This window comes from Lissotriton vulgaris, chromosome 6 (genome assembly GCF_964263255.1).
Source record: "Lissotriton vulgaris chromosome 6, aLisVul1.2, whole genome shotgun sequence".
Classification (NCBI taxonomy): domain Eukaryota; kingdom Metazoa; phylum Chordata; class Amphibia; order Caudata; family Salamandridae; genus Lissotriton; species Lissotriton vulgaris.
This window is the reverse complement of record NC_141694.1, coordinates 1,171,569,231-1,171,582,366: the sequence shown is the minus strand read 5'-3', so window position 1 is coordinate 1,171,582,366 and position 13,136 is coordinate 1,171,569,231. Positions and strand designations below refer to the sequence as shown.

General features: G+C 43.3%; 1 protein-coding gene across 2 annotated transcripts in view; it reads right to left on the bottom strand.

The window, feature by feature from the left end:
- Positions 1 to 13,136, bottom strand: part of LOC147708597 (uncharacterized) — a 139,239-nt gene that overhangs the window by 95,277 nt on the left and 30,826 nt on the right. For both annotated transcript variants that reach the window (XM_086927275.1, XM_086927276.1), the window contains exons 3-5: positions 11,394 to 11,495; positions 3,967 to 4,080; positions 16 to 138 (exon numbers count right to left, since the gene is read on the bottom strand). In XM_086927275.1, the coding sequence (XP_086783401.1) occupies positions 16 to 138; positions 3,967 to 4,080; positions 11,394 to 11,495 (339 nt within the window). The remainder of the gene's footprint in view (positions 1 to 15; positions 139 to 3,966; positions 4,081 to 11,393; positions 11,496 to 13,136) is intronic.

Sequence of the window (13,136 nt, the reverse complement as noted above, 5' to 3'; positions counted from 1 at the left end):
ATACTACTTACTAACCTCTAAAAGGATTTAAGATTTCTGTCCTCTCAGTGTTCGGATGGGTCTTGGGGTACTGGTTACATTCATATTTAATGTTTAGGGAAATGTCTGGCGCAGTAAAGACATCCCCATCCACAGGACCTGTAGTGAAAGAAACATCTGTGTAATTTGTTTAAATCTCTTGTGGCATGTAAAACTTAGCTGTGTCACAGTTGTCTGAGAGCCATGTTCATTCTTCAGTACATTTGGTAAAATTTAACGGGCAATGGTTAAGAATCTATGGATGAGAAGTCCTTGATATGAGTTCTTCCCATTTCCATGAAAACTAATACTGATAGTTCGAACATATAGCACGTAAATTAGAGGAACAATAAGTGCATTGTATAACAAATGACTACTTACAAAGCAATAAACTAACAAATAATAAGTTAAAGAAGACATTAGACAATCTACAGGATAACTAGAACTGTAACTAAAACGGCAACAATCAAACCCTGAAAAAACACTCAACCTTTGAGTCCCAAAGACCATTAAATTAGTTATCTCAATGAATTATTAAAACAAGGAATATAGTTACTTGTAAGACTAGTTCCTCTTTTTGCAATTCCTGCAAATGTTATAATGTTTAATGAATGAAGTACTGAATTAATCACAATCCCTGTCAAAACTAACAGGGCTAACTAACCCTGGCAGACTGGCACTGTGGTAAAGAGTTTTTTTTAATTGCAAACATAAGCCACGGAATCGAAATGAATACCACCTAAACTTGGTGGCCATGTACTTGCAATGAAAATATTAAATTGAAAGAAATTATAACCGCACATAATTTGAATATAACAGTACGGCTGATTCCTATCAAGTAGGTATTCTTGCTATTCTTAGAACAGGTAGAACCCCCTTTTTAGTTTCAATGCACATTAAGGGAAAATAAGATTCTTATTGACGCAAAGAAAGGGTGCTATTGGTTTTGAATTTATGTAACTTGAAGACAACGTTTTTTCATCCCTACTTTCTCCATTGTTTACTGTTCTCCATCTTTATTTTCTTCCATCTTTCTTCCTTTTCCTTCGGTCGCTTGCTTCAAATTGTGTCTAAATTCAGTCCTAGATTCTAGGTGGCACCAGGCCCATACCGTAGATCTGTGTAGAGGGCATGTTAACACCAGAGACTGCAGTCTCGTGGGTGATATTATAGAACTCTCATTTGTATTTGTGTGTTGTACAGGATTTGTTCTGTATACCGCTGTGCAGTATGTTGTGCTTACGGTGCTGAGTAATGCCTTTCCTAGTTTTGAGACACAGAAACCAATTCTATCATATAGAAAGGTTAGCACTTGACAACAATTCTGCAATGCCTACCTGACTTTCATAATTTGCTAAGACCATGTGTAGAAGAAAAAAGCTTCTCGGACTTGGAAGCTCCAGATTCCACAACATCTCACATCACAGGGGTATACAAAGTGATATGATGTCCTCGGACAACTACTCTCTTCAGAAATATTAGTCATAGTCTCACCCACGCATGCAAAATCATCTCCATAAAAGGAAACAGTAACATGACCTAGAGTAATCTGCAAATCACTGGCTGTGTGGCAATCCCAGATACGATACACTGAGTTATGACAAATGATGTCAGTTGAGATGTCATAAGGGTTATGATGAATGCTAAGATTTCACATGGTATAAGTGGTGTAATACAGAAGGGTATAACCAGTGCATGGAAAAGGTGTGAGTTATAGTTAATGTAGTGTGGCTATTGAGGTGACAACAAAGGATAAGTAGGTGCACCAGTTATAGTAAAGGTGGTGTGTAAATTTTACATTTAAGATATAACTATAACTTTTGAATTTCTAATGTTTGTGTAGTTTAAATTGGGTTTGTATAGAAAGAATAACGTTTTTCTAACTATAAAATCCCTAACCTTTGTTTTTTCTATTGAAATAAAAAATATATATTTACATTTTTAAAAATGTGAAATCGAAGATTTTACTGTCGTTTAGTGGAATGTCATTAAGTAGAGTGTGGTAAAGTAAAGTGTTAAAGAGTGTTGTAAAGTGTACTGTCGAAGAGTATAGTGTCGTAGAGTGGAATACTGTGGATTGGAGTAGAGTGAAATGTGGTTCAGTGGAGTGGCATTGAATGGAATAGGGTACTTCAGAGTGTTGTAGAATGGAGTTGTGTAGAGTGAATAATTTACAGTGGAGTGGCTAATAGCTGAGTTTACCAAAGGGAAAAGACGGTCATAGTTTTTAACACAGTATTTGGTGCGTTGTACGGTCTGTGTTTTGCTGCCCTCTAAATTTCAATCTTATATATATTGGCAAGCAGTAGTTTGTATTGTTGTTCACTATCTATTAGCACTTTTCTTAAAGTGGTAATAGATAGATAAATGTATTTATAATTTTTTTAAACATATTTTTGTAGCAGTAAAGAGTGAACTCTGCATTTTTTTAAGAAGCACAGTAATTTGTAAGAATTACTGCTCGACTCCTTACTTTTTTCTGCATACTTGAATGTGTTAAAAATAGAAAATAAACTGTAGTACAGCATATTTGTAAAATATAGTGCAGTGGATATTCAAAATGTTTATATAAATATATATATATATATATATATATATATATATATATATATATATATATATATATATATATATATATATATATTATAAATACTGTGGTACTCCCAAGGTAGTATGTACATTTTCAAAAATGTATAGATAATTACTAAGATTGTTCTCTACGTATTACCACGTTACTAAAGGAGTCATACGTAGGGGAAAAAAATAACAAACCTAATACTTACCTAGATCTGATGGCGTAACGCAGAGTACAGCCAAACTGCAAATATGGATGCAGACAAATAGATGAAAACACTGCTTTGACAGACAGGGTGGTGCCTTTCAGTAGCCTCCTGGTTCCCCGGTGCTGAATTTGGCCCGTGTGGGAGGCCGTGCAGCCCCCCTCCCTAATGGCCAGGCCCCAGGGAATGGGGTCCCCTCAGGGCCGGACTGGGAACCAAAACTGGCCCTGGCAAAGTGCTCGGCCGGCCCACCGGTGGGTTGGGGATGCGGCCGAGCTGTTTGCCATGGCCGGTTTCGGACGATTTCGTTACAGCGGCCGATATGCTGAAAAAACGGCCCTGTAAGAAAATCGCCCCCCAGGGGCCGAAATCCGGCCCTCAACCCTGGTGGCCCACCAGGGAAATGTCCAGTGCCCGCTACTGCCAATCCCCAGGGCCGAAATCAGCCAAGAGAAGGGGGACCCGCCCCATTTCACCATCACTTTGCAAACGCGCTTCCTGGAGCACCACAAGAGGGAAGATGAAGTGCCTTTGGCTCCTGAGGGCCCTTGGGACCAACTACCCCTACTGCTACCTCTAGCCAAACAAGAAGGACTGTAACTCTGCATGGTGAACTGAGGGGCCATCAGCAGGCCATTGCTTAGTACTGCTAGGCCTCACAGTGTTCGAGTGGCAAGGGTGTGGTGTACCGCCGGACCTTATTCACACATAGGAAACCCAGTAAACTAAGAATATTTAATCAAACCATCGCACTATTCAATATAAATTGATTTCACCTAACAGCAATTCTCAGGAAAATTAAAACAAAAAGAAAAATAGGGTTGCCAGTATTTTTAATAGATTCCAACGAGGGACCAGAGCATCTCCAAATAGTGGCTATTGTGTTGCTTACTGGGCCAGAACATCCAACACCTCAGACATTTTGCTTTATGAATGAAGGGATTTCTTACCAATACAATATTTGTAATGCTATATTAGCTTTTTGTCCTGTCAGCTTGCATTTCTTGTAGTACTTCAATACCAGAACTGAATTAGGAATGTTACATATAAAAGATAAATTGCCATGTGGGCTTTGCCACAGGCAATAGCTCAAAACACCATGTAAGTAAATACTTGTAATTCACAGCTTTGGGTCTTTGTGGCACTATTCGGAACATTAGCAGCTTACCTGAGTTGGGGCTATTTGTGCATTCTTTTCCTTTAACATCAGAGTATCTAATTAAATGTTCTTCCAGTTGCTCTTGGATACTCGCATCATTGTCAGAAGTGAGAGATGGAAGCCCTGTTGAATCAAAATAACATTTGTATTGTAAATCTTTTTGCAGTACAAATATAATCTGTGCAGTCTTTGATTACTGCTTCAGAAAGGATCATGACAGTCAGATATTAAAACCTCACACTTCATTCTTCTCATGTTGTGAGGGCTCTTGAAAGAGAAATCCCTAGAGCTACTTGCTGTGAGCCTTACTTTACACAAAGACTGAGCCTGGCGAGAAGCATGAGAAGGATACTTGAAAGAGAACCACCCAAAACTGATTTCGAAGTTTGAGACGTTGTCTCAACATTTTCTGTCAGGGAACTGTGCATAAAATTAAAATCTAAAACACTCTACTTTGTTCCAGTCCCAAGATCATCTTGACCAAGGAAGGGAAGTGGTCCCCAGACTACTCAAAGTGGTGCTGTGTACCCAGAGATGGTGTCTTCCTGACAGTCAGTGCCCCAAAAATGAGAGAACATCACCTTGAAATCAACACTTTCTGTTGGAAGACATGCGGGTCAACTTGAAGTGCCGAGATTCTTGCCTGCCTGCTAAGATAGAGGAAGACTCATTTTTGACCATACCATACTGAGAAGCCACATCTGAGAACCTGCAGTAAGGAGTCTGTGGTTTGAAGGAGGAAGAGGAAACTGCATCCACCACCTACCGAAAGTGACATGCACGTAAACTGCATGGGTTAGCTTGCTTCCAGGGCTGTGAAACAGACATGCAAGGCCAGTCCAGTGGGTCTGCTGAGATAGCAAAATTACGACTAAGGAGCAATAAACTATTGAACTTGGCTGCATACTAAAAACAGTGAGAACATTTGGGAATACTGCTCTTGAGCCTAACCCTGCCTAATCGCATAGAAAGGTGGACACAGTACTAGAGGGAACGTTAATCCCAGCGGAGAAAAGGATGGTTACCGGGAATAGTAAAAGTGCCTCCTTTATAGAACCCAGAAATATGCAACTCTGTTGTTGTACAGACTGACATGTACAGTATTTAGTTAAACTGTGGGAATAAAAGTACTTGTTTCATAAAGATAAGCACTGGACTTGACATTACTTTATTGCATCTTGGCTGATTGTTGAGTCATGAGCTCCTACACCCCATACTCCCTCCCTGAGAACTCTGTAACTGCTCATCCTCACAACCTTGAGAGTCAAATGCGGGAAGGATTGTACTTGGCCCAATTTTCAGAGCCATAGCAGGACAGGCGCCAAGAAAACCAGGGGCAAACTACCTCAACCATCAGGGTTGGGACCCAGTAGCCTATATCTGCCCTGGGACCCCCCCCCCCATGAGTGGTTCTAACAGTAGCTAAACTCCCAAGCACTCACAAACCGTCCCTTGAAGGGACTACCCAGGGGACAGCTGGGGGCACAATAAAACCCTGGGAACCTGATTTGAATGGAGTGCCATTCCACAACACTATTACATACTTGCCAGAACTCAGGTTAGACTACGGCTTTCTGCTGAAACTCATGCAGCACTGTGGGATCTGATGTGCCAAGCAAATCCGCCCAGGAGACCTGACAGGGCTTCCTTTAAAAAAGAGTCTCTTGGTGGAGTAGACCAATCCAAATGGAACAGACACATACACAAGCATTGTGCATCCCCATGTATTATAGCCTGCCCATCAGGGTCCTGTAACAGGAATGATGAAGCATGTAACAATACCCGTGCCTGCTAACTGAATCACTATCAGATATGAGAGCTCAGATTGGGGATAAACAACACATGGAACTCAGAATCAGTCAAGCCACTGTGAGTCTCCATCACAAATGATCAGCAGCTGGGAGCACTGGGTGAGATCATCAGCAATGAGTGCATGAGATGCCAGTAAGAGCATAATAAATATAGGCCTCTGAGCTCAGAAGATATTCGAACGCCGTGAGTGCCCAGGTAATAGATGGAGATTTTACTGTTAGTAGAAAAGCAGCAAGTTCTCCTACCACTGCCTTTTGATACAATGCTGCTAAAGAAGAAAAAAAGTAAAAAATTATGCTGTGGGCAGTTTACACTTTCCATATAGCATGGGTGTGCTTTCTATGATGTGTTGTCCTGATTGTGTCACCTGCAGTGCAGGTAAGTAGGTGGTGGGGGCTCTGCAAGGCAGGTTAAACACTTCTCTAGATCAAGGCCATACAGACCTCAGCATGACTGGCTCACACTCTGCTTATTGCCCGACAGCCTGCTGCCGACTTTGAAGGATCCGTCTATCTACATTATACAGATAATAAATGTATATGAAAAACAAGGCATGTTATAATATTCTGTCATGGCTCTTTCTCTATTATTTGAATCTTAACGAACCAAAGTTACTTACCTTTGGTAACGCCTTATCGTTAGAGCATATATCTAGCCGCAGATTCCTTACTATTTGAATTTCCCCAGGCAATAGACTGGATCCTGAAGATTTTACGTGAGCAGTACCCCTGCACACCAGTAGGTGGCGTCAATCTGCTCCATGTCTGTCATCGTCTGTCCCGGAAGTGACTTTGTGGTACCTATATAGGCGGCATCCAGGTGCCCTGACATCAGTTACTTTTCATGACTTTCCACACCAGTAGAATGGAGCCATAAACAACACTGGCCACTGGTGTGTCAAAACTAGGCCCCTGAAGAGGTCATTCCTGTCCCTAGATATCAGTTCGTAGGGTGGGGAGGATGCGTGGGTCGGTAAGGAATATGCGGCTGGATATAGTCTATACAAGATAAGGTGTTACCAAAGGTAAGTAACTTGTTCATCTAATAGAGACTTATAGCCGCAGATTGCTTACATTTTGAATAGATACCCAAGCAATACCACCCCCAGAGGAGGATCTTCAAACTCATTTCAAATGAGAAAGTACTGAAGGACCGAACGGGCAAAGCCCTCATCTATGCATCAAGGCACAATGCTGGCAGATTTGGGGACGGTCCTACTTTCGCTCCTTGAGGGGCTTTCAATTTTGGGAGGAGACTTTAACGCGGTTGTCTCTGGTATGAGCCTGAAGCAGCAGAACTACAGGGCATTGGTCACCAATAGGGCTAAGGCTCTTGGTAGGGAGCAACAGGGTAGACTATAAGAAAGATTGGGCTTGTCGGTTGGTCCCTGAGCTCCTGACGAAGGAGGGGAAGCGACTCACTGAACCGCAGGATATAGTAAATACATTTGCTGAACACTTCCAGGCTGTATATACATCGGTTTCTTCCTGCCCGGAAGCTGATTCCCATTTATTGCTCCGAGATATACAACTCCTGTGTCTTTCCTTCGATGATCGGCAGTATATGGATAGTGAGCTGACAGCAGACGAGATTGCCCTGACCATCCGTTCATTGAACTCCGGTAAGGCACTAGGCCCCAACGGGCTTCCCATCGAACTTTATAAACTTAAACCGGATAAACTCGCGCCTTATTTAAAGGAAATGTTTATGGAGTCCCAGGATGCAGGGATTCTCCCTAGAGATCAGAGAATTGCGTTGATAGTGTGATCCATAAGGGAGGGCAAAATTAAAACAAGCTGTGCCTCCTACAGGCCCATTTCACTCCTTAACGCCGAGCCGAAGATTTTGGCCAAGCTCCTGGCAAATAGACTGTTAAAAGTCATCAGCGAACTGGTGCACCCCGACCAGTCGGGCTTCATGCCCCATAGGAACACTGCCCTAAATCTGCACAGACTGCACGGGGTGTTAGCCAGAGCTCACACTCTACAGGAGCCAGCTATAATTGCGTCACTTGACGCAACAATGGCATTTGACACAATAGAATGGCCATACTTGTGGGCAGTTTTGGCAAAGTTTGGGTTTGGCCCCGGGTTTATTGGATGGGTACGTCTGCTGTACTCGGAGCCGCTAGCTCAAGTAGTAGTGAATAATAGAGCTTCGGCTCCCTTCTTGCTGGGACGGGGCACCCGTCAGGGTTGCCCGCTTTACCCCCTTCTTTTCTCTTTGGCTCTGGAGCCTTTGGCCACTTGGATACACTGGGAGGTCTGCAGTGGACCCCTGAATGGGAGGACTCTATATCATTGTATGCAGACGATGTACTGTATCCTGGAGACAATGCCGCTGTTTGATGTTCTTGTTAACTTGTGCATGTTTTTTTTTTTACAATTGCGTTGCACATGTCAAACTTGTCTCTTAACGCAGAAATGGGACGCATTGACTCTCTTATGTTGCGGGCATATTTGGGCGCCCGAGATCCAACTGCATGCTGTTCTTGCGCAACTGTTGTAGCGCCCTCCTGATATGCCGCACTGCCAGTGCATTGATAACCAGGCACAATTGGAAAACTGCCTTGCTTATAATGGTGCACCCAATGTACTGTTGAAATATATAAATGCCAATAAACAGATTTGACAAAAAGAAATCATTGTATGCAGACGATATACTGCTTTATCTGACCTCTCCGTGTAAATCCCTTATTGTGGTCTTTGATGTCATGGCTTCCTTAGGGAGAAACTCTGGGCTTTCCAACAACTGGGGAAAATCGCTGCTGTTTGTATTGAAGGGAGACCCCCCCTGTCCCTCTATGAAACTGTCCTATACAGGTTAACACAGAAGGGTTCAAATATTTGGGAATAATTTTTGTTTCACTGTATTCCTTGCTTCGGTACACTCGAAACCTTCTTCCTCCTCTCCAAAGACTTAAGAGTGATGTTTCCAATTGGAAGAAGCTTCCTCTTTCATTGTTGGGAAGGGCAGCCCTCTTTAAAATGATGGCCCTTCCCCGTTTTCTCTATGCCCTGCAAAACACCCTGGATGTGGTACCATCTAGATACTTTAGTGAGATAGAGAGCTTACAGCGGAATTTGTTGTGGGAGGGTAGGCCCGCATTGCTTTGCACAAATTAACACTCGGCTGGTATGACGGAGGCATATCCCTCCCGGATATCAAGAGATATTGCTGGGCGCCCCAGCTGGTTGCGATCAACCACGGCACATATGGCCGGATTGACGACCATAGATATGCTATGGATAAATGGCTTTTCCCAGGAGGTAGGTATAGGAGAGCCCTTTATTTCGACCTAATAGACTGGCATTGACGGGCCGACTAAACACTCAGTCAAGGTTTGGCATGTGGCCACGGGTTCACTGGGCTGGAAAAATAAGCTGACCATGGGACTCGGAGCAATTAGGCACGCTCTGGAAGACGAAAGGCTTCGACAAGTGGGATCTCATAGGAATTTCCACAATCAAAGATATCTGGGGGAAGGGGAGAATTAAATCATTCGAGGACATGCAGGTGGAATATAAACTGGCAGAGTCTGAATACTTCCGTTATAGACAGATTAGTCACTTCCTTCTCTCTGTGCTTCCCAAGGGGTCAGAGCCACCAGAGGCCTCCCCCCTGGAGGACAGGATACTAGACAGTCACCTACCTGACAAAACTATCTCCTTGATTTATAAGAAACTGATCAATCACAGGCCTGACCCTCTGGAGGTGCTGAGAGACAAATGGATGCAGAACGGAATGCAGCTGGATGAGGAAGATTGGCAGACAGCAGTGTCCTCCCCTAGGGAAGTCGCAATTCCGGCCCGCTTGAGTTTAGTTCAGCTTAAAATTCTCCATAGGATTTACATCACGGGAACGCGGCTGGTGCATATGGGACTCTCAGACAGGGGGCTATGCAAACGACAATGTGGTCAAGTGGGTATCTTTATACATATCATCTGGGAATGTGAACTCATCAATACATATTGGCGTAAGATACATGATACCATACATAAAGTCCTTGGGGTCTCTCTTTCACTGGAGGCGAGGAGGTGCTTACTTAATATCTGGGAGCCTACTGATTTGAACACCTCAATCAATCAATCAGGAGTTTGTTAAAGTGCAACTACTCACCCGTAAGGGTCTCAAGGCGCTAGGGGTGGGGGGGTCCAGGTTCCATTCCATCAAGGAGGGGGTCTGTCGAAGAGCCAGGTTTTGAGGTTTCTTGCGAAGATGGGGAGCGATGTTGTCTGTCTCAGGTGGAGCGGAAGGGCGTTCCATGCTTTGGCCGCAAGGAAGGAGAAGGAGCGGCCTCCCAATCTGGTCTTTCTGGTGCGGGGGACCTCGGCGTAGGAGAGCTGGGCTGATCGTAGGGTCCTTTGGGGTGCGTGGAATTTGAGCCGGCTGTTCAGGTATGCTGGTCCGGTGCCGTGGAGGGCCTTGTGTGCGTGGGTGAGCATCTTAAAGGTGATTCTCGCTTCGACGGGGAGCCAGTGGAGTGTGCGCAGGTGCTGGGAGATGTGGCAGTGTTTTGGCAGGTTGAGGACCAGTCTTGCGGCGGCGTTCTGGATGTTCTGTAGCTTGCGGATGAGGTTTTTGTTTATTCCGGCGTAGAGTGCGTTGTCGTAGTCGAGTCTGCTGGTGACCAGGGCGTGACGCAATGGGATACTTTGGGATTCATGATTGCCAAACAAAATATTGCCCTATTGTGGGGAGCTGGGCAACCTCCCACTCTGGAAGTGTGGGAAAACAATTTGGACTGGTGCATGTTTAGGGAGAAAACTGCATACCTTGCGAGGGGATGCCCTTGAAAGTGGTCATTTATTTGGGGGCCTTGGAATAGTTACAGAGGGGGTATTTGTACACCACCCCTGGCTGCCACTTTGGATAACCCCCCTTCTCCGTGAAGTTCCCATATAATTATGAACGTTGTTTAATCTGTCGCCTCCTGATGTATGCTCGACTGCCTTATTTGACCTTCTGTAATGTGATTTAACTGATGCTTTTTCAAAAAAAAGAGTTATCAAAAAAAAAAGTGTGAATATAAGTTTATTTGTACACTTGTTTCAAATAATGTGTTTTATTGTCACTCGCATGGCACATACATGTATATACTTAGTTATCTTACTGCAGTATGCAAACCAACATTTTGTCAATCCTTAAGGTGTTTTCACAGAGAACTAAAGGGTCTGCAATAATTGACCAACACCACGTTAACTACTAAGATGGAGTAAAATGTTTGGAAAAACAAATTACTTGAAGTACAGCATACAATGTATAGAGTCGATGAGAAAGTAGCCTAAACACCAATATACTGTTCATAGTAGGTGACATGCCATGTATGTATCGTGTGAGGACTGTGCGCATATGCAGGAGCATTTGTGTGCTTTTATCCAGTGGTGTAGCAAGGGGACCAGGGGCATTAGCGCAAGCAAGGAATTGGAGCATCACCCTCTTATTCGGTAATAAATAAACACGTAAAACTGGGGAACAGTGGGCCGCTGTACCAGTATTACTGCATCTCCTGCAGTATCGATAGTTAGGCCCCCTGATCCTGGTAAAGTGTATAATAAATGTTAACCCTTACAGTTATTTGAAGGTACGCTTTTGGGAAATGCCTTGGATTACTTCTCACTCACTTTTGAAATGATTAATATTACATCTTCTTTCAGAGTCCACATGGCCATTTCCTTCCTCTTCTTTAGGTTTCACTGAAAATACAGAGGCCGCAATCAGAGGACCTATGTAACAAAAACAAAGACACATACAATCAAACTACAGTGTAATAGATGAACAATCAAAGAGTGATACACTGTGTTAAAGATTGCAGGAAGCGCTGTTAGCATGAGCTAAACGTCATTTTGTTCTTGGAAGCCATTTTAGTTAGCCATGTGCTTTCTCCCTCTTTCAGAGCCTTGCACATACTCAGAAAGGCCTAGCTGGTAGATGCACCTGCTCTTATTGTACAACTGTCAGGCTATTCTTACTGATGTAAGGAGAAATGTCTCTCCTCCCACTTTGTTGAGCAAGCACATTTTGTATACCCATATTAGTCAAATAGTATTCTTGTATGTGCCAGGACCTACCCTTGGTTTTATGCTATGTAACAAATGCATATAAAAGGCCCCTGTTCTGTACTCCTTAGACTGTCTTCTACGTGGCCTGAGGGTAGTGTATGACGCAGTCTCCCTCATGTGAGGTTATTAAAAATGTTCTTTTCATATTACAGCTTCCATGCCAATTTCTTCTTTGTTGGTTTAAGGACCAGGTGTATCAGTGAGCCCCTAATAAGGTTTCTATTTCTTCAACTGGAACACAGACTGTTTGCCATGCAAACGCTATCAAAGCTTCTTATGAATAACATAATCAAAATGTACCTTCCTTTAGTGAAATTCTAGGGAGAGATAGTTATAATCGTGAGATATCAACAAATTTGGTCTTCAACCATCTTCTACCCATCCACTCACTCTCCAATACAAACATGCACTAGCCAATCACCTAAATGCCATCCAGGTTACCAGCTCATTATCCTATTATTATCCCAAACATATTTCTCATAAGTGACTCATGGTGTAGAAGGTGCTGAGTGTGACTTGGTTGCAGGCCGGAGGCAATGACAATTTACATCTGTTGATGTTACAGATGGCGTAGTCTTCCATTCTCTGCATTTTGAGACTTCTATTTTGGCAGAATTGGGTTTCAGATACTTATTGGTAAATTGACTGGCAGCTGGCTAGGCCTGAAATATCTAGTTCCAGGGGTTCACTAGCTCTACAATGTTCAGAGTGTCATTGGTGTAGGTGTAGCAAGTTAGCTTGAAGGGCGTGATGAGAGCTGGTAGTGTTCTGAGGTCGGTGTTGAAGAGGAATTGTGAAAGCTATAATGCGAACCAGCAATGGTGCTAAAAGGGCCTGATGTTAAGGGGTGGCAGCAAGATGATGCTGGGTATGTCGAAGAGGTGAAAGAAAAGCGAGTCAAGAATGAGAATGGTTTGTTTATTGGCAAGTGTCTCTAGTCTTAGCCGGAAGGCACAGTAGCATTCTGTCAGAGGCAGCAGACAGATACACTGGTAAAAATATGGCAACTCCATTACTGTTCAAAGCGGTCTTCAGTTTGTACCACAAAGAAATTAAGCGTGGGCTTTGTGCCTGTACCAAGGAGAATTTGAAGTTATTTGTCTGAAAGTAAGTGGTTGCATTCCAGTAACTGGCAGATCTGAGTGAACAGTGCTTTTCTACCCAGTTTTCAAAAGAATGGGCATTATACCACCAATTGTTCAGGAGGAGGCACAATGTAAATTAATTCTGCAATGGGCAACCAAGATGGGGCAAGTATGCATCGTGGTTGGAGATTGTTGTCCTATCCCAACATCAGCCTGATCA